The sequence below is a fragment of the Cupressus sempervirens genome, chromosome 10 (assembly GCF_028749045.1).
Source record: "Cupressus sempervirens isolate cs-2001-9-10 chromosome 10, ASM2874904v1, whole genome shotgun sequence".
Classification (NCBI taxonomy): Eukaryota; Viridiplantae; Streptophyta; class Pinopsida; order Cupressales; family Cupressaceae; genus Cupressus; species Cupressus sempervirens.
The window spans coordinates 631,479,798-631,502,729 of record NC_143127.1 but is presented as its reverse complement, the minus strand read 5'-3'; the positions used below and the strand labels follow the sequence as shown (position 1 = coordinate 631,502,729).

The window sequence follows — 22,932 nt, the reverse complement described above, 5'->3', positions numbered from 1 at the left end:
TGACCAAAGTGGTATGACACATGTATTTAGTAGACATTTTTAATTAGAAAAGTTGTTGGTCATACCTAACTCAATTACGACAAATCTAGCTAGACCATATGTTTAACCAAAATTAATATTTTGTAATAAAAACTCAAATTCAACTGTGTTGATAATTTGTTCGTAAGTGTGACACAACTTTGTACTTTTGCCTTGCCCAATTTCACTTTTCTTAATTTCTAAATTTTAATTATCAATTTATTTCAATAGTTAAAAATATATTTGACATTCATTTACTTGAAATTGTATAATCAAGATGATTAAATTCAAATATAAATAGGTATTTCCCCACTTAAGGAATTTTCAAAATTGAAGTGAATTTTTTTCTCCCTTTTTTCCAAAACATGAAAAAATATTTGCTACATAGCATAAACAATTGATTCATTCATATTTATTTTGTAGTCATGAGAAATAAGGAAATGAACCCATTAACCAAATAATTATTAGTAATTAAACGTGAACTTTGAAATCACCTCATATTTGAGTTGAACTTTGAAATCACCTCATTCATATTTGAGTTGACAAATGGTCAAAACATATCACATGACATACGCAATTTCAATACAATCAAAGAACAACAAAAAGTAAGGCTCAACTTACATCTCCAAATTAACAACCATTAGGAGTGGCTCGACTTTTTTTGCTAGGTGGAGATATAACATTCTAACTGTAACCTCTTGTTGCACATGTCAAATGGACCTACTCAATATATAAGTAGTTGAAGCATAGCATAGTAATCCAATGAGATAAAGCATTATTTAATATATAAACCAATGCATCTATATGTTACAAAATCATGATAACAATCAAAGAACAACAAAAAGTAAGGCTCAACTTACATCTCCAAATTAACAACCATTAGGAGTGGCTCGACTTTTGTTGCTAGGTGGAGATATAACATTCTAACTGTAACTTCTTGTTGCACATGTCAAATGGACCTACTCAATATATAAGTAGTTGAAGCATAGCATAGTAATCCAATGAGATAAAACATTATTTAATATATAAACCAATGCATCTGTATGACCTTAAACATAATGATAAATCATGCATACAATCACTACACATGCATCACAAGATATCCTAGAACCACATAAATATATAATATTGCAAGGAACTTGACAAAATAGCATATACACATATTCAATGCAAACAATCACCAACAATCAACATGTTAAGAAACTTCATTGTGAAACATGTGAGTGGTCCAAACACACCATACCAAAAAAACTCAATAAAAAGAGTTCTGTTGAACTACCAATAAACATCCAAAGCATTAAGCACAAGCCAAGCCCATACTTTTTGTTGTATATAGTCAAAAAATAATATTGAGATTCTAACATCTCAAGGTTGCAAAAGGTAAGGGCAAAACAAGTCAAGTCTAATGCTTTAAAAAAAATTGGATTCAATTGTATGGCATTTTTTAACATCAATGTTTTAAATCACACTAGGATTCATCATTACAATGCATGCAAGAGAATAAGGTCAACACTCCCCTCAAAATTCGTGACAAGGGACTAATCACCTCTTCTAGATTCTACAAGTCTAATGGTTGTATCAGGCATTGATAGGTCGATCTTTTCGTGCAACAACCACCACCACTCTAACTAGTATTAGTGCTTGGTCACGGGTTCAAATCTCCTTGGGTAACACTGAGGGGGAGATTGTTGGCAAAATGGTCAGTGCTCCCCTAGAGATTTGTAACAAAGGACTAATTGGTTCACGCGGATTCTAAAAGTCTAATAGTTGTATCAGGCATTGATAGGTTGATCTTTTAATGTAATTGCAACCACCATTGTAATAGAGGGAATCAACACAAAAAACAAGAGTTGACCAAGGTAGGTCAAAGAGGGAGAAAAATCAAAAATAAAAAAAGCCCAAATCAAAAGTTAAAAATATAACATGAAAAATAATTATTAAAAAACAAAGATTGTTTTCTATGAGTCAAGGGTCTATAGGGTACCTTGTTCTTGTGACACTCCATACATCAAAGAAACTAGCCACTCCTTCCACTACACATCATTTTCGCTTAGAAAGAACCCAAATCGTTTATGAGGATAACTTCTTCAAAAGGAAGCTCAAAGAAGCTATTGAGATTAATAACCACACCCACCTCAATTGTGGTGATGGGTGGTGCTTAAGTACGTCGTGCCAACCATTGTTTTATGTCATCAAGAATTATGTGTAGTTACCCTCTTTACTCCTCCTTTTATCACTCTATGTTTGTCCTTTCCCCCTTAAACTAAGAAAAAGACCCACTGATAGTATTATAATGAAAAATAAAAACTAATCAAAACATCCCAAAACAAATAATAACAAACCAAACCAATCTCAACGATCTCTTACTTTTGCTTAAATTTTACAGAAGATTTATAAATTCCAACTTATTTTTAACTTTATTTTAAGATATTTTCCACCTTAGAGTGAGAGTTTATCAATCTCTTTTGTAAGACATCCAACTTCCTATTAATGTTATCATTCTCGAGAAAGGGAAATAAATCCCTAACACCCTGTAAAGGACCTTTAAGAGCTCCACCTTGAAAAAGCAATCTCAATTAAAACTCAAAAATTACATATTTGTATTTTTCTATTTTTTAGTTGTGATTTTTTTTTTTGGTTAGACTGCAGGAATCAGTGCAACACGGCCCCCCTATAAACTGCAGTGCGCCTGGTAAACTTTTTAGTTGTGATTTAAACTTCTTTAATATTCTTATAATTTCATATTTATAATTACATTCTTTATAAAATGTCAATCATTTTTATTTTTTATGTACATAATCATATGTATTATACAACCTCTAAATATAATAAAAGTCTTGAAACACTTTTTAAGTCATAACTATGTATGGATGTATGTATACCATCATCATCATGATAATAAATAATGTGGGGCATGTTATATATATCATCCTCGTCGTGAATAATAATGTGCACCATATAGTGGTGAATACTTACCTTAATAATATTGCAATAAGATTTGTTGACTAGAGATGCAATGGTACTAATTTAAGGGCAAAATAGATATTGGTTATAGATCAAAAGATTGGTCCAAAAATATTGTTAAACCATTTTGTTAAGAGCCATCATGATCATTTACCATCTGATTTTGTTTTTTGAAATGTCATTTGTTTTACTATCTTATTTGTAAATTATAAGTTGAAGAGAAATAAGTGTTGAATGTTATAATTACATTTCAAAAGAAAATTGTAGTTGACTAATAAATATTATAAACATTTCATATAATACTGACCATTATATTAATTTTAAATTATAAGCATATCATAATTGTAAAATTAGAAATAGTTTTTTAGAATCTATAAAATAAAAAATCAATTATAAAATATTATAAAATATTTAAATATTAATTACAAATTAGTATAGAATATATATTTACCAAATATGGAAAATAAAATTAAAAATAAAAACAGATCTAATGAAAATATTATTTTGAAAAATGAGGGAAAAAAAAGCTCTTTAATTGAAAATATATATATATATATATATATATATACTAAAAGTGAAACGACTCCTCTTTAAATAAATTTGACAAAATTATTTTGAAACTAAAGTCACTTAAATTGAGTTTGGCACTTGTTCGCTGGTGAAATGCCCACCAATGTTCAAACCTCTCTTGCTTGGAGAGTTGAGGTTTTGAACAAGTGTGGGATGAGGTCTTCGATTTGTAACCTCACGAGCTCAGAGCTTAGTAATTTCCAGGACTTTTTAAATGCAGCATAACAAATTTAGTTAAACACCCTCTTCAGTTGTTTTAACTTCTTTTCTATTATTACAATTTGAATTTGCAACATTCAACCAATTTGGCATATACAACTCAATACTAAACGTCTTGCTAAATCAACAAAACGTACAATATAAACTGGTTTTGTCAAACACATTTAGATCTTCCAGTACCTACAATATAAACTGGGTTTGTCAGACGCATTTAGATCTTCCTGTACAGTTTATCCCCAGTAAAGGCATGACGAGTAACAGCAAGGAGTATTAAGCCAATGCGTATCAGGACATGAAATTCTGTTCAACTACTCTCTTCAGGACCTCCAGTTTTTTAATGACTACTGGATTCATCAATTTCCTTGCTTCTTGAATCAGACTTCCTTGCTTACTCGAGTAGAAGGCCTGCAGAATAATTTCCATCCATCGGTGTAGATCTTTAGGTTTCCTGCATGAAGAATTACAATAAAGAGTATTAACCCAGTGAACAAGACTTGTAATATTGCATGAATCATAAAAGCAGATAGATGGAAACGGATTCAGTATCAGATATGGATAGGGTGAACTTTCCAGCCCGCTCTTGAATGCAGAAATTATTAACATATACAGATATTCAATCATTTCCACATCTAATGGCATAGAAAACATTCTATATATTTTTTGGATTTTAGTTCGGAATAATTATTTTGTTATATCATGTCCGTATATTTTGTGATTTCAAATGTGGGAAAACTTTTAATGTTTCTATTTTTCATTTTGAATGGTACTGTGTTCAAATCGGATATGATTCATATATAGATCCATTATCCTATCTAGGAGTATCATATCCATATCAAATACTTGATACATGGATATGAGAATCTAGTCATGGGAGAAGTTACCAACATAGAAGATATGATAATGAAGTCATTTTTTCACTAGTACCAAAACAAGGGTTCTGTTTTAAAAGCAGTACACTAATATGGAAGCAAGCATGACACTACAATCAGACACACTAGATGGCCCAAAAATAACATCCACAAAATCAAGAGACTAGCATCAACATATTGTCTCAGGAAACTTACATGGCAAATAATGAAATGTCACCTGCTTCTTAGATGCCTTGGGGAAAACATAAAGAATACGGATCAATGTATATGCCAAAGAACCCACCCCTTGGAGAACTCCTTACACCTTTATGCCTAAACCCTAAACACGCACAGGAAACAACAATATGCATGACACATAGTACAGACCTACGAAGTGCACGAAAAATTGTCAATTTCAATTATATAATAATTTAAGTTATGCTGCCTCCAGTGTTCTGATTGGCTGGAGTGAATGGGATAAAGGTAAAACAAAGACTGAAAAGCTAAATTAATGAAATTATCTAATTAATGATATCAGAGTTCCACAATTCATATCGATTATCTAACTACACTAAGCCAGCCAAGCAACATAGATCCAATTAACTCTAAAAAATAAGGGCTCAAAGAAGAACCTTCATGTTGGGTGAATATTTGTCACTCTTGACAGTTTTTAGGAACAATTGTAAACCAGTGGTTCCAACAATCTCCTAATAAAGGGAAAGCACCCCCTATCTACTGTTACTGAAAACAACCTATACTAAACACCTAAGATTATGTACACTAGGCTAATTGACAGATCATTAAATTAACCATACTCTCCTCTCCCAAAGTAGGTGTTATACTTGCATTGTACTCTCTTATTTCAAAATACATGTTTCTATCTTTACAACGATCTCTTGAGTACAATTTTAAAAAGTTAAGAAGCTCATGAAAGCTCAAAGTCTTTCCATGGCTCCTTATGAGAATTTAGGAACAAGGATGAAACGTATGTGGAGCTCAAATTCTCCAGCCTATAGTTCACCTTACGTGCACAAACTGACAACATAAAAACAGCACAAAGTCTGCAAGTTACCCTCTTGCTTGAGCGTTCTATACTAGCTTCAAATTTGATGAGCAACTCAGAATCTGCAAAACCAGATCTGAAACCAAACTATAACTCTGAACACAATAAACAACTCAAAGTCTGCAAGATTCAGTTCAAATCCCTCTAGAACAGAAGTACAAAGCTCAATTAAATCTAGAAAATGTTGTCACCTGACAACTTCGAATCGGCACAGTGTCTCAAAACAACCCACCTCTTTTATTGAAAGCAATCTGATTTACATCTAACCTCAAAGTCTTGTACATACAAATTGACAAAGTTTTGTTGCATTGTCAAAAGATGACAATTGCAATGACCACCCACCCTCACTTTTTTATAGGTGAGGGGCTGAGAGCAAAAAGTGGGAGAAGTCCAGCTAATTAAAACTTATTACACAATATCCATTACTTATTCCAAATTCCAGTCCTAATGTAACTTGAATTGCAATGTGTTTAAATGTAATTACAACTTTACAAGTGATATGATCGCCTGCAATTACAATTTTTTACATTACATGTAATTTTTTTGCACGTATCTGGAGACATGACTCTATTTACATCATCCTTTGTCTACCTTCATGATGCCACAAGATGCTGCACTTCGAGAAATCCGGGTTCCGAACCTATTTTGTCTCGAGACAGCAACTTGCATCCTAGATCTTTTTTCATCCCATTGGCCTTTATTGGAGAAGCGCCCTTTTAATATACTGTGACCATGTCAGTGTTGAAAGCATTCTATGCTCTAAATCACCCCTTTCACTTATTCCCCTCCTGTATGGGTCTGTCATGTTGTTGTTCTGGCTTTGTATCGTTCTCCAGTGTTGATTTATTGATTTGGTAAATTGTGTGCAAACAAAACTGACAGAGGTAGGTTGAACAAGGTGCAAAACAGGTGCCAAAGCTTAATTTTGGGTCTTGAAGACTGCATTACAAATAAGTAAAAACAAGGATATTGAATTGCAATTGTGAAGAATGATGTGTTTCATGTGTAATGGGAATGTACAAGCTTGCACTTGTAAGTGTGTCTCAGAGACCCAATTTCAAGTGATCGAATGCATTTTAGACTACATTTGGGTTTTGGAAGGCCAACTCCAAGTTTTGGGAAGAACGCTATATTTTACAAGCAGGCTAAATTTGGGTTTTGGATAAGATATTGTAAGTTTGGGGAATGAATGCTTGTATTTTGAGTTGTAATGAAAACTTGTAATGATGGTTTCAAAACCCGGAATGACTACATCATGCTCAATTTCAGGTTATAGAACCGCAGTTGCAAGTGAGGGTATAACACAATGACATGCAAATGTAAAAACAATCTACACTACAACTCTCAAAACCCAATTTCAGCATTGAATGGTCAACATGACACATAAAGGGAACTTAAAATTGCCATTACAAGTAGGGGAAAATACTGTTTGCATTTCCAACTTGTAACAAGGGCTTGCAATGAGGGGTCTAAAAACTTCAAATGCATCTCAGGTACTTATGGCATGATTCTATGGTGAGATTACTATTATTTTGTATGCTTATTGTTCTGTTTTGTATTGCAACTTAGCCTTGATGCATTTCTTGACTGCTACACCTACAACCTATCTCCTTCATGGGGTCTTCATCATATTAACAACCCTTGCATTTTCAATTCATTCCTCTTGAACTATTTTTCTATTCTCTCTCTCGTTATGTCACTGTCTTGATAGTGTGAAGAACTGATTTTCACTATCATTAAAATACAACATCCATTCACTAATGTGTTGTCTTTGCCTTCAGTTTCTGATTCTTATTAATTTAATCCACTGTCATCACTGTGCAGCAATGTCTGTTCATCATAAGGCATTGTTCTTGATACATGGCATCCATAGACCAATGAACTGCCCAACAAAACTTCTAAGGATTACTTGTTACATTACTGTCATTCTTCTCTTATCATTGTTTAAGGATCTACCCATCTGTCTCACCATTCTCTTGAACACGTGATTCAAGCTTTGACTGTTGTGTATTCACAGTGCCTATATGCAAATGGTCTCTCTTTGCTCTACATGAAACACATGAAACCTCTGTATCCTGCTTGGTCTGATTGTACACCTCCATGGAATAAGTAATGCAAATCAAGTGGAAGATGCATAACATAGAAAACAAGTGCCCTAGATGAAAGAAAACTGTAAAGAAATCCTCCATAAACACCCAGAACGCATACAGGAAGTGCACAAAGAAGAAAAATGCCAAATCAGAGCCATCAAAATGCATATACTGAATTAAAATGAAAATGAATAAAATTTCCAAATGCATAATCTGAATGTGATGGAAATATACATAATTCCAAATGCATACCAAAAATCTACATTACCGATTCTAGTGAAATACCCCCGGTTGTTGATGCTGATACGGATGGGTTTCGGTCGCGTCCGGAAGCCCTATGGAAGTTGGCCGGAAGCCAACCACAGGCTTCCGAATGCATTTGGAAGCCAGAGACCTGGCTTCCACTAGCTGAAAGCCAGCCACAGGCTTCCGGATGTGTTTGGAAGTCAAAGACCTAGATTCCAAACGCATCTAGAAGCCTATGGCTGACTTCCGGCCAGCTTCCACAGGGCTTCCAGACACATCCAGGAGCATCCATGGGCCTAGCGGCCAAAACAAATATAAAAGCCCCAAAAACAACTTAAGTTGTCCAATATGCACATGTTGGAATAGATTTTTTAAGGGTTTTTTTTGCTATGAAACCCTAAAACGATCATAAAGGTGAATGTTGAAGCATTCACAACTCATTTTGGAACTTTGTTTGCACCTACAGCCACTTCTCATTGGTCTCTAGTTTGCATTGCCGTTGTGAAGCCAAGTTCAGCATTTTCAAAGAGAATTGACAAAAGGGCGAGAGATAGCTTTCTCAAAGGAGTTTAAATCATTCAAGGTAAGTGATCAATCCCACTCTTGAGCATTTTGATTTTTTTTTAAAGTTTTTTGTTGAATTTTTTCAAGTTCTTGAAGAAATTTTTCAAGTTTGTTTTCAAATTTTATTTTATTTTGAAAGAAATACAGAAGCAAGTTTGAGTATCTATTTTAGTAGTTTTTTCTCACTTCTTTCCACTTGTATGCATGATGTTCATAGTTGTTAGGACCTAATTAAAATTTATTTATTTTCTTATAGAATAGGTTGCAAAAAACTAGGCAAGAATGGATACCGGTGGTAGTGCTAGTCAAAGTTCAGTGGGGGGCCAAGGAGGGGAAGGGACTGATAGGTTCTCCTTTGTGGAGACATACAACACGGATATCATAGGTCACAAGAGGTGGCTCATACTATTGGAAGTGCAATTATTGTCAAAGTAACAAAGGAAAACCTTTCAATAGCTCATATTCCCAAATGAAGCTCCATTTTATGGGCCCTGTTGGCAAAGGATTTGGAATGTGCAAAGGTAGAAATAGTATTGAGATGACTAGTGTACAAATACTTTCATTTGTAAGAGAACAAGAAGCCGTTGATGCATTGATCAATAGATCAAAAAATAGTTACTATCAAGGTCCATCCTCAAAGAGCAAGATGCATGCATCCTCCCAACACCCATTCTTGCAAGTACCTATGCCAGGAGAGGATGAGGAAGAAGTGGGAATTTCAATCCACAAAAAAGGCCCATTGCACACTGCATTTAAAATGGAGGCAAGAAACCATGTTGATGAAGCTATTGCACGTTGCCTCTATGCGAATGGGCTTCCTTTCAACTTGGTAAGACCACCATTTAGGAAGGAAATGGTGGCAGTAATCAAAGAATCACCAGCTGACTACACAAGCCCGAGGTATGAAAAGGTGCGTATAACTTTATTGCAACAAAAGAAGACACATATAGAGAAAGACCTTCAGCCAATCAAAAAATCTTGGAAAACTTTGGGTCTAACTATTGTATCAGATTATTCAAAGGATACAAGAAACTGGCCACTGATTAATGTGATTGAAGGGGCAATGTTTTTGAAGGCTGTTGATTATGAGGGGCAAGTGAAGGATTCTGAATTCATTTCTAAAATTCTCATCAAGGCCATTGAGATGGTGGGTAGTGAGAATGTGGTATAGGTGATGACAAACAATGCCAACAATTGTAGGGGTGCAGATGCTTTAGTTGAGAGTCGGTATGACCATATTTTTTGGACCCCATGCACTATTCACTCCCTTAACTTGATCATGCAGAAGATTGGCACTCCAACAGATTGGGTGAAGAAAATATACCGAGAGGGGGAGGACATACAAATGTTTGTGACAAACCACCACATGTCACAATCCATTTTTAGAACACACTCCAAATTAGAGTTGCTGAAGGTAAATTGATTTTTTTTAATTACTAAGTTTCATGGATTAATAATTTAGTTAAAAATTAAAAATTATAATTTTATTGTCAATTGACATATTGTTAACTTGCTTAGGTTGTTGATACTCATTTTGCATCTCATACAATTGTTACGAGACGACTCCTCAAGGTAAAAGATGCATTGGGCCAAATGGTCATCAGTAATCAATGGGGCATATGGAAGGCCTCAAATTCAAAAAGACCACAAAGGGTCAGGATTTGATCTTGAATGAGAGTTGGTGGGCTCGTGTGGCATATGTATTGGATTTCACCAAGCCCATCATGACTATGCTCCATTTTGTTGATATAGATACACCTTGCTTGGGGGATGTGTATGATGGCATGGACAACATGGTTGAGAAGGTAAAACATTCTATACAAGTACATGAGAGTGACCCCACACAAAGGAAAGCCCTATGCAAGCAAGTGCAAGCAACTATCCACCATCGCTGGAATAAGATGACTACCCCATTGCACCTCCTTGCATATGCCTTATCTCCTAGGTACTATAGTGAGGAGGTACCTAGTATGTCGGGTAGAGTTGCACCATTTGCGGATGAGGAGGTTGCTGAGGGGTGCCACTAAGCTCTTGCAAAACTCTTTCCACTAGAAGAAATGCATGAAAAAGTGAGGGTAGAATTTGGGCTATTTGCTTCGGGGTTAAAGCATTCTCCATTTGCATTAAAGGACCAAGATAGAATGGGAGCTATCACATGGTGGTACATGTATGGTCAAGCTTTCAAGCATCTTCAACCTCTTGCAATCAAGGTCCCATCACAAGTAAGTTTTTAATTTTGTTTTGTTTTAAACTTTTATGTTTACACTTGCATTCTAAAATTTAGTCTTTCACACATTCTTTAAAATTAATTTGCTTTTCATTTGTATGTTTTGTGACAACTATCTAGGTTGCTAGTTCTTCTGTTGTTGAAAGGAATTGGAGTACATACTCCTTTATCTATTCACTAAAGCGCAACCGGTTGGGCTCTAAAGAAAGCTAAGGACTTGGTCTTTGTCCACACCAACTTGCATCTTTTGTCACATAAGAATGATAATTACAAGGAAAGGGCAACAAAGCTTTGGGATGTAGCCCTTGAGTGTGCGGATTTGGATGCAACACTTCATGATCTTACTATAGTCGGAGATGGTGATGATGATAGCGTGGCACATGGTGCACCAAGCATAAGTGGAGCCATGTTTGATTCAAATGATATTTCAGCAGTTGGAGATGATGATGAGAATGTAAATTTTCTTGTGAATCCCTATGATTTACACTTTGATGCATATTAGTTGATTGAGTCTTCAATCATTAACTAAGTTTTTATTTTTTTGGAATCTTGAACATGACCTATTTGAACTTATTGTCTAAGACTAAACTAATGTTGGACAAGCACATATCAATATATCATATGAATTTGAAATATCTTGAATTTTGATAAAGGGTTAAGTATCATAATCATACTATCAAATGATTTGTTTTTGTATATTTCTTGCATTTCTTTGCATATATTATATATAAAATTTTATATATATATCTTTCCTCCCACATTCGCATCCAAAAAAAAAATCCCCCAATCCCGTATCCGCTTCAAAATCCGCATCCGAATCGGTAAGTAAGCCAAAAATGAATAATAATTTCAAAAGCATACTCTGATGTGATGAAATATATATAATTCCAAATGCATACATTTCCAATCAATCAGGAGGCTCATAACAATAATCACAACTGTTGTTTCTGATATGGCAATGAGAATTGCAACTAATAACCTGCGTGGGCTGTCTCTGATATGTGCTATTGACCCACGTCGGTTATACAGGTCGTCATATAATGCCAATGATATCCCAGTGACAGAGATATCAAGTACAATAGACAATTGATATTGTACATACTGTGTCTGATCCTTCTTTATTTTTATGCACTGTCGATGAAGCCGTCTCCAATATTCCTAGTATTAATGATATTTCAGGATAATGCCATCTGTGATATTAATATAAATACTTGCACCTGTGATTACTGTAAGCAATCAATTTGCTCTTAGCAGAGCAATCCACAAAGGGACTGTTATATAATCAATTCAATATTCAAATGTGCTTTCTTGCAATGATGCAATATCCATATATATACTCATGATTGGCCAAGTAAGGAGGCATGATGAATCAGTCGCCTCCCATCTTAGTTAACAAATGAAAGGTCATCATTGTTCATGGCAATAATCAATATTATTATTGCAGTGTACTGCCATTAATCATATGTTGTTAAGTATTGCTAACTGCCAGCCCTGATTATGCAAATCAGCTAGGCATGCAAATGTAGGATATTTGATGGATCGGCTGATAATGATAATGCAAGAAGTATACACATGTTATGATAATGCAATGGTACATACTTGTTGAGGGATAATGCCATGATATATGGATCGGCTATTATAAAGAAGTATGGTAATGTGGATGTGTAATGTCGCCGTTTTAGCAGGCTCCTGCAATTAGGCTAAGTCAGTTCATCACGGCGACCCCCGTGTGCTGGCAGTATGTTTTGAAGGCCTCTTGGGTGGACTTGTTATTTATAGGAAGTCTATTTTGAGGTGGTTTCCATATTTAGCAGTCTAGTGGAGGCACTGGCGATTTGTCTTCATCAACAGTGGACTGAGCATACTCAGGGAGTTTCTGTAATAAGTTATTTATGAAGCTTTAATTTAGTAAGAGACTCTATTTTATTTCATGTTATAAATTGAAATTGTAATTGAGAAGCCTCTTAAATGAGAAGTGTCTATATGAAGCTACATGCTTATTCGTTATTTATTTACAAGAATTAATTGGAAGCTTCTAATTGAATGTTGTGTCGATGAAGCAACCTTAATGAAAGGTGTATGGGAGAAGCCAAGATGCATTATAAAAGAAGCTTCACGAAGCAAATAGATTCATTCTTGCTTATTGCTTTTTGATATTTCTTGGTGAGAGTTTAAGATTATGATTTTCTGATTCCTCTTGAATTGTGCATCAACTGCTGCTGTTGTAAAGAAATTGAATCTGAGTTCTCACACTGAATTAACATTCCACTTCATTGCTGTTGTATAGTGAATTGTACTGGAACTTTTCAATCTGATTTGTGGCATCCATAGGAGAGTTTTAGTGGTGAACATCTCAACCTTTCTTACTGTCATAACTGTATCTTGGAAAGGCATTTAAGTGCTGAAGTTTTGGAGTTATTTATCTTTTCCATTGAGCGAATTTGATCTACATTTTGTGGTTTCCATATCTCTGTTTTTCTGGTGTCTATCTTTCCTGTATATTGGAATTGGGGTTTAAATTGCTGGTGATACATTTTGGGCGACATTGGTCTTGCACTTTGGCATTCATAATCTCTGCTACTTGGCATTCATATCTGCAAATTGGCGCCTATTTCTTATGCAAAGTGGAGGGCGTTATTTATTACTGCACATAGACACCCACTATTTCTGCATTTTGGTGTTGAGAATTATGGTAATTATTTTGCAATCTGGGCAGTATTTTCTGGGCATTTTGGCCTTGCATTTTGTAGCATTTAAAATACCCAATTAGGCTGTCCTGTTTGAAGCCAGACTTGGGTTAGACGCCATTGCTGGAGTTTTCTTCAAGCTGTCGCATCCCTAATTCTGGGCATCTAATACCAGGTCGGGAGTATTAATTTTTAATGCCACTGTTTGGGTGTTCAAGGCACTGCAATCTCAGTGCCACTGTTGGCATTGTGGAGACTACACAAAGGACATTGGCTTCTCCCATTCAAGCAGCATTTGGTGATTCTCAAGCTGAAGGAAGAACATTATTTGTCTTCTGCAACTGATTATCACATACAGGTTTCTTGTGAGGTTTTCACACCATCGCCCCAAAATTTTTGGGGACCCCTTTTTCGGGCAAGCCTTAACAATTTTCGCAGATTTTTTTGGAATTTTTTTTGGTTTCCTTAGCAAATTTGGAGTGGTCCAAAGGTTTTCGATTGAAAATTTTACACCTTGGACACCTAAGGGGCCTGGAGGGATTGATTTGGTTTATTTTTCACCTAGTGCAAAATTTGATTTTCTGGAACATGTAATTTTATCCCTAGATCAAACAGAATTCAAATACAACATTTTTTTATGGTTAAAACGAATACTTGGCAGGATAAAATTGCAAATTTTTGGACTTACATGGAATTTTGAAAATTTGAAATAATTGTATAAGCTTGAGCATTTTCAAAACAAATTTTTTAGATTTAGTTATTTTGGAAAATCTTTAAATTTTTTGGTGAAAAACAAATTTTTTGATAATAAAATTGAATTTGGAATTTGAATTTTGACTACTAGGAAAATGATTAATTTTGTTTTTTTTTTTTAAATTAAAATTGTATTGCAAAATTGAAATTAAATTAAATTGCAAAATCTCATTAATTTGGTTGAAATTTAGCCTAGAAGATTTTAGAAATGTTAAAGACAATTGTTAAATTGAAATTCAAAATTGATTTTGGCGTGCTAAATTCGATTTTAATGATATTTTAATTGCCAAAACATTATTAAATGAAAATTTTGACATCTCCTAGGCTTACCTTGTTTCTATTTTGCAAATTTTGATCAAAACTAGCAATTAAATGGACTAAGTAATTTTGATGTTGCATTTAAGTCTAGGTCATTTATTATGGCGCTAAATTAATTTTGTTTTCCCTCCAGACAAGTCGGTGGAGAGGCAAAAAGTGTCATATAAGAGGGGCTTCCCCTCCTCTTATTTTCTCATTCCTTCTTCCTCCTCCTCCTTGGATGTGCGATTTTCTTTTAGAGGCGAATATCAAACTTGGGCAATTTTTCTTGGGGCAGATTTTTCATTTCTTGGCAGCATTTTTTCTCCTTGTTTGGGCAAATTTCTGCCCTAGGGCGATTTTGGAGCAGATCTGATTTTTTCCAGCTTGGGCGATTTTTTTTGAAGTCTGATTTCTCCATCTTTGGCAGCAATTTCTCCTTCCAGAATTGGGCGATTTTATTTGGTAAAGAAGCTATATGATTTAAGGTCTGATTTTTGGCAAGTGTCGGCAATTTCAAAGAAGTCAAAATTCTGATTTTTGCTAGGGCATCATTATTTGCAAAAAAAGATTGAAATTTCTTAAGATCTGATCCGAACTTGAAGAGGATCCGATTATTGGTAAAGACAAATTTAAGGTAAAATTCTATTCATTTTTAGAGGTGAAGATTGGTTTTAAAGACGGATTCTATTTCTTGTTTTTGTTTGGTTTGTTTCCCTTATTTTCTTCTTGCACTCATCATCCACCACTTCATCATTTCATTGATAGGCTGAAATTGGGAGATATAAGTGTAGATTTCATGATAGGACATTTGGAGAGCCAAAAATAAGCTAAACCACCCTAGAATTGAAGTTGGGAGATGTAAGTGTAGTCCATCCCAAAGTAATGAAGAGGCAGAAATAAGCTAGATTCCATTGATAGAAAGAAGGTTGGAGATTGATAAGTGTAGTCCATATCATTTAGAACGAAATCGCAGAAATAAATGTTTAGGATTGTAGATGTTAGTACAAGCAAGAACCCAAAGGGAATGAATACCAAAAAAGACATTTAGAACGAAATGGCAGAAATAAATGTTTAGGATGGTAGATGTTAGTACAAGCAAGAACCCAAAGGGAATGAATACCAAAAAAGACAAAGAACACATGATGCCTAAGACCACCTTCTTCTTGAAAATGAGGCGAATAAGTGATACCAATATCGATACAACGAACATGGTACAGTTGAAGGACAAATTGTAAGAAGGACAATCCCCCATGGCGAAGAAGATCTACAAAAGCGAAATTGTACACGCAATGGCTTTCCTTCCTACCTTGCCTTGTCCAAAATTGATAATAGAGTGTGCATCCCAATTTGATATTGTTACCAAATCCATCATTTTTTATGAAGGGAAGAGAGTGTTAGCCAACATTGACGATTAAGTGGTCGAAGAAGTATTTAATATTCCCTAGCATAAAAGCATGACAGTGGTAATGATGGATCAAGCGGCCAAGTTATTTCAAGATAACTAGGAAGCAAGCTTCATTCATCTAAAGCAGAATTGGTTACACGAAGGCAAGCAAGGAGTTACCAAGTCACCGAAGCTCACCAAGTCAGGTTTCAAATCAGAGTACGACGATCTAATTGTGCTTCTCAGCTGAATCATGGGTGTGGCTCAAGGTATGCAATTCGAGAACAGGATGTACTACTTTATTGATGAAATTGAAAATGGAAAGAGAAAATTTGATTGGGCTCGAATCATAAGTGAAAACCTAGAGTTGCAACTTAGGATAGTGCAAAAACAAAAGCAATTCTATATGGGATCCTATCTTTTCTATCTGATTGCGAGACTATATGAAAATCCTGGACGTAAGGCCTTAGGAGTGATTGGCAATGGACCAGGGCAATGTTTGGTGCATGAGTGCTATCCACAACTTCATTTGCATGACACCAAAGATTATAAGATTTTTATGACGCCTTTGCCATGAAGACAGTAACAATAATACAAGTGAACAAGGGGCCGCAGTAGAGGTGAGCTCTGATTCGGAATCAAGCGATTACAATAATAGTACCAAGTACTCTCCTCTCTTAGAGAACCAACATAGAGATGATGTGACAATTACTAGTGAAGATGAAGATAGGCCAATTGATATTGAAGAAATAAGCTACGTGCCTGAGGCCTTCGGTGATGCTTTGCTAGTCGAACCAAATCCAGATTTGGGGAGATGCACTGCACCACTATGGTTAAGGCAAATGCTCATGCCAAGAGATGAGATGATGATTGTCCATACAATTGAAGATATTCAAGGGTTAGTGGAAAAAGAAGATAGCGAGAAACAAAAACAAATTGCAAAAATGGTGGCAAGGGTAATCAAGAGCGATGATGATGGTCACCGAAAAAGTTCAGATTGCTATACCAAAGGTTAGCAAGGCAGTGGTTGAGATTGTAGCTCGGGAGTATGAGATAGTAAAGCATAACTTGGGAAGAGTCACGGATGACATGGAATGTGAGGAGATCTAGGAAGGCATGGTTTCAATTAGAGAAAGGTTGAGGAAGGCAAACGAGAGGATTGTGATGTTGGAGGCCGAGATCAAGTATTGGAGAGATTGCTAGCCTATCCAATAGTTGCATCAGGCAGCCCTCCCTCAAGACAGCAAGAGCAACATAGAAGAGACATCGGCTTAGTTGCACGAAGTCAAGGATTGGATCCATGATATAATTCAAGATGAGCAAAATTTCTTGCTTTCCTTTATCTCAAGGCTCAGGTCATTGGTAGCTATTAGAGACAAATTCAAAGCATTTGAAGGGGAGTGGAAGGATTTCCTTCCAATCAAGGACTTAGCCATTCCTAGGCTACAGGCATTTATCGAGCTACCTGAGAGATATTTGGTGAGAGCCAAGTTGGTGGATGGAGGAGGAATGAGTACAGTGGAGTCTTGGTTTGTTGCCTTGACCATCAGATTGAGGATACTTGAAGAGATACGAAATGAGACTGCACAACACAACCTAGGCATTGATACTTCCATTTCAACCATGATGAGTAATGTTGGGGCCGCACTTGATTTTGAAGATATCAAAAAGGAGAACATCAATAAAGCAGAATTTGGATCAAGATTGAATGAGTTGGGGAAGGTCGCCATCAAGAAGAAACATTTGGGCACCCTTGCCTCCCTCAATGCCTTTATCGGATATGCGAAAGAATATGAGAAGGACCATGAGAAGACACAGCAAGTAGCAAGCAATATGATAAATTTAGCTGAGCTCAAGGTGAAGCATACATTTTGCCCTCTCATGAAGGAAGTCAACGACAAGCTAGCCAAGTTCATTGCCTTGGCTAAAAAGATGAAAGAAAAGGGTAGAATTATATTAGAAGATCATTTGATGTAAGCCCAAGCGGCAATTTCTCCTTCCTTTTGGGTAGGATAGGTGTTTGATTCTAATTGGCTATCATTTTGGTGCCTTCTCATAGGTTGCCACTTTTCCTTTTTTTTCATTGATCCAATGATGAGGTGGCGTCTTCTCATTGGTCGATTGGGGGGAACCCTAATTAGGGTTTCTGGGATTTGATTTGGATCGTTGATTTTGCCTCTTAATCTCTACCGTTGGTTATAATTTTGGCCCCTATATAAGGTCATTTATTCTCATTTGTAAGGGGTTCAAGAAAATTGTTGCTTAAAATAATACCAAAATTGCATCTCTTTATCATTGTTGTGACTTGCATGGTGATTAAGAACATTTGGTGTTATTGCATAGTTTCTTCTTCCAATAGTTAAAGTTAGATTTCATTTGAAGTTGTTAAAGTAGATTTTATGTCAAGAAAGTTGTTAAGTAAAAGTAAGAGTAGATGGATAGTTACATGGTGATATTAGTGGATGTTTGATAGGGATCTATAAACTAGGCCACTAGCATCCTAAAGGTTAGGAAGCCTTGTGTGGTAATCTAGTCTTTTTTTTCCTTGAATCATTGCATCTATGGAGATAAAGCCGCTGGTAAATTTTCATCAGATTTGATCCCCGCTCGTTTCCTAATCTTTCCATTCATAGGAGTAGTTGTAAAGCAGCGAGTAGTGTAGTAGTTGGAGTTCAATCAAGAAGGAAGTTAGGAGAAGCATCATAGGCAGACATACCCTCCATCATCGTCACCATCAACATTATTTGGTGCTCATACACATTACCAGACCTAGACATCATCACCATCAACATTATTTGGTGCTCATACACATTACCAGACCCAGACATCATCACCATCACACAAGAAGTCCAAGTTATCCTTGAATGAACAACATAAGGCCGCCTATGTGATCAACCAGCAATTCACATCAATTTAACTGAGTTAGCATCCACAGGTGTAAGGAACATTGGAGTTTTTTTCATGTCTTCATGAGTATTTACTTTTCAAGAGAGGGATTGAGAGTTTGATATTCCATATCAAATATTCAATCGCTATATGTTATGTAGTGGTACAAAACTGACATCAAGAAAGTTCCCTTGAAATTCATTGTAATTTCCTTGAGTGATTAAGAAATAGAATTGCAGCATCGAGTTTCTAGTTAATTGTGGTTTGCATAGTATTTCATTCCAGTGTTATTTCAGTATTACATATCTTCAGAATTCAAAAATCGTATATTCTGAAAAAAACTATGCAAGACATTACAAAACAAACACATTATACAGCATTTCAGTAGAAGCCAGTTGAGTTCATTACAGTAATATCAGAGCTTGCATGATAAGTGTTCGAAAAAATGTCAAACCGCCTTAATTCAAGTTAGAACCGGTTGGGGATCTTTACAAGCCATGGCAATGCAGTGATAGAGTAATGTGATTATGTCATGATACAATGATGTCATAATGACATAATTATTCAATTACAGTAGGATGGATGTATCTATGTATGACATGTGTTATACATCCATCATATATGATGTTATGTATGGATGCATATATGTTGATGCCATTGCATATGAAATCTCAATGTAGTGCACAGCATGATGGTGCTCACTTGATGATGGTTGCTAAAAACAATCATCAAGTCAGCAGTCCATCACATAGCTCACTGGCTGTGGTGGTAAGTACAAGTGATCACCTTTTGGTCACTTGTACTTATCAGCATAGCTAAGGTGTCTACATGGTGGATGGATGTCTTGGTGAGTGCCATGCTCCATCTATTACAAGATAATTTCTAAACTATATGAAAATATAGAGACAAGGTATGTTCTTTTTTCCTTGCCTATTTATTTACATTTCAAAAATATTGGGTTATCACAGAAATGCTATTGGGACACGCAAGACTTAAGTTTGACCCAACGAAAAGAATTACCCAGTTGCTTTTATTCTGTGGAAGTTTATCTCCTTAATGGGACTTCCTAAGGCCATTAATCTGAGATCAAAAGAACCGGTCTTCACTCAGAAGATTGAGTATGAACGTATATTTCAAATGCAACTTCTGTCAACACTATGTACATTCCCAAGAGATTGCCCCAGTAAGCCAAAGTCTAACACACACAATGAGGGCAAGAATGAAGAATTTCCAAATTCTACCAGGAAAAGCAATAGGAACAAAGGAAATCTGGATACTCCTGTTAACCTGTTTTCTGAGTTGTCCCCGCTTGTTACCCCTGTGGAAAAATTGGTTGTTTTTGCAGTTTTTATGGCAGACAAGGTGTTTAAAGAGGCGGGAATACCTGCAGAACACTGATGAAGAAGAAAAGTTAAAAAGATAAAGCTCTTGATGATGTTAAAGAGCTGGAAATCGATGACAGCCTGTTTCTCTGATTATTAGCCAAAGAAAGGAATAATAATGCTTAATCCGGATCTAGAAAGACTTTCAAGTTTCAAGATTTTAGCTGCTGGAAAAACAATCCACCTTGGATGCAACACCTGAAGCTAAAAGAATATCCCATAAACAATAATGGTCCTATTTTGGTCATTTGGAGGCTCTATTCATGGGTTGGATGCAACACCTGAAGCTAAAAGAATATCCCATAAACAATAATGGTCCTATTTTGGTCATTTGGAGGCTCTATTCATGGGTTGCTTTGAATAGCTGATTTGACTCTCACTATTGTAAACTCCACTTGACTCTCTCTACTGTAAACTCCTCTACATTTTTTCTGTGCCAGCAACATTGTAATCTTGGTATTTTATGGTTAATAAATCACCTAGTTTTATAAAAGAAACTTGCCAAGATAAAGAGTGCCATGAACACATGTCCAGTTGCAAATGTGGACCCCCACGTTGTGGTAAGTAGCTTCATATTTGGCTTAGGTGTCCTCGAGTTGGCAACAATTTTGCTTTTCCTAGTCTCCTAAGAATCGATGAGTTGAGTATAAATTCCTCGCTTGAGATGTCGAGTGAATAATTGCCCAAGGTTTGAATTCCGATAGCAAAGGTCCAAGAATGAGGCATAAAGTTGTCATTGCCAAAGTTGCAATTGAGAGTAAAGGAGTGAAACTTCCACTGAGTAAAAAATCATCAAGCTGTTGTGAAATGTTGCTGAGTGGAGATGAAAATACACATGGAGGATGAAAAAGAAAATATAGGTAAGTGAAAATCAAAATTCAAGGTGGACACCTTGTCGGAAAATGCATGAAATTCAGTTAAGTGCAAATGAAAAGAAGAGAAAATCTAAATTGCTCATTTCCAGCTCCTAGCTGGAAATCCAACCTATAGTTTGCTCATTTCCAGCTTAAAAATGAATTTCCGACCTTATCAAAGAGACATTTCCAACTTATAACTTGAACTTCCACCCAACTCTTGTGCATTCCATCTCTTCTAATTTCCAACCTCCTTGAGAATCTAGTTCCAGATTGTTTGGAAAAATCTGGCCTCCCTTCTTTGTTGAGCTTGATTGGGATTGACAAACTCCCCCACTTCCAGTTCTCATTGGATTCTCCCGCTCACCTCCTTCCTTCACAACATGAGTTGAATGGGCATGTCAAAACTGACATCTATAGACAGTACAATGCCACGACTTGGAGTAATCCCTCGAGGGGGTTACGTTCACAGATGGCTGTCTACGCTAAGCAATTTTTGGATATTCAGGATGGGATTATTACACCCCTAGGTTATTAGTCACGGCGCTAGAGCCACGTCTTGCATATCTCCTTGGCTTCCTTTCAAGTAGGTTCTCACAGACCTTAGATTCAAAATGATCACCACATTGTTAGGGAGGACCGAATTTGTTGATAATGTCCCTTGGCACAAGTAGAGACGGGGACCCACTTCATTTTCCAAAGCCTCGCCTACTATGAGATTAGAGGGAGATATTACTATTTATTCAAAAATAGTCGATCTCTCTCCACCTTATTCAATTATACGAAACACAAATGTCTCGCGCTTTACCTTTGAGAGACTATGCAGCCCCGTGACCACACTCTGCAACTTCTTTTTCTCCAAAGCCAGGCTTTGGATCAGCTTATCACTGCCTTCTTTTCACTCCTACCTCCCTCTCGGGGTGTGAAGCATAGGATCAACACTTCTACCATCGGTCATTCTAGATCCGTGAGACCTTCTAGCAGTCTTACACAACAGTGTCACCCCTCCAAGAGTACTCAAAGACGCACTAGGATTCTTGGTTATCTTGGGCATTACCCTTCTGTTTTGGACTTCTTTACACCAAGGATCCCTAGTCCTTGCCTATGTGGTGTTTCTGTTCATTTTCTTGTTCTTGCTCTTCTTCTCTTTCGCATTATTGCTTTCCTTTGCTCTGCTCTTTCTAGACACCTTTTGGTGATCCTGTTGTTGTAGCCTCCTTGATTTGTACGCTTTCAGTTCCTTCGACCCTTTTCGTGGTCTCTTGTTGGACATTAATACATTTATCTTATCTATCATATCTCGTGCATTTCCAGCTCCATCACTAAACTCTGCTCAAGAATAGAGGAAAATTGCAAGAGTCAAGCAATTTGAGATTGAAAATGAAAACTGAAAAACTCTTTATAAGGGAGATCAAATTTTGGATTACACGATGAGTTTTAAAATAGAAGAAAAAGGCAAGTCTTCATGTTTTGAACTAGGAAGTGAAAGCTTCAAAGAGAAAACCAAGTGAGCTTAAATATTTTGCTTGGAGCTCCAAGCTAGAATTCCAACCTCTAAGAGAGGCATTTCAGCTCCCTCATGAAATTCCAACCTTAAGAAAATATGGCATTCTGAGAATTTAAAAAAATGGCTAAGCAAAGTTGAAACCCAATCCAAGATGATGAGGCATTTAAAATGGCAAATTTTATTCCAAACTCAAAAAGGTTTTAATCATTATCTTTTCATAAATAAAGGTAAGTTCAAATACAGTTTGCTCTTTTCTAACTCCTAAACGGAAATCTGACCTTTTCCTTTGCTCATTTCCCACTTCCATCTAGAATTCTGACCTAGCATTTTAGTCATTTCCAGCTCCCCTTTGGAATTCCACTCAAAGTAA

General features: G+C 36.1%; 1 protein-coding gene across 1 annotated transcript in view; it reads right to left on the bottom strand.

The window, feature by feature from the left end:
• Nucleotides 1–3,803: 3,803 nt before the first annotated feature.
• The window catches only part of LOC149535421 (uncharacterized protein At4g37920-like), a 69,041-nt gene continuing 49,912 nt past the window's right edge, over nucleotides 3,804–22,932 (bottom strand). Inside the window, exon 6 of the mRNA XM_089807748.1 lies at nucleotides 3,804–4,219. Within this exon, the coding sequence (XP_089663874.1) occupies nucleotides 4,057–4,219 (163 nt within the window). The 3' untranslated portion in view covers nucleotides 3,804–4,056. The remainder of the gene's footprint in view (nucleotides 4,220–22,932) is intronic.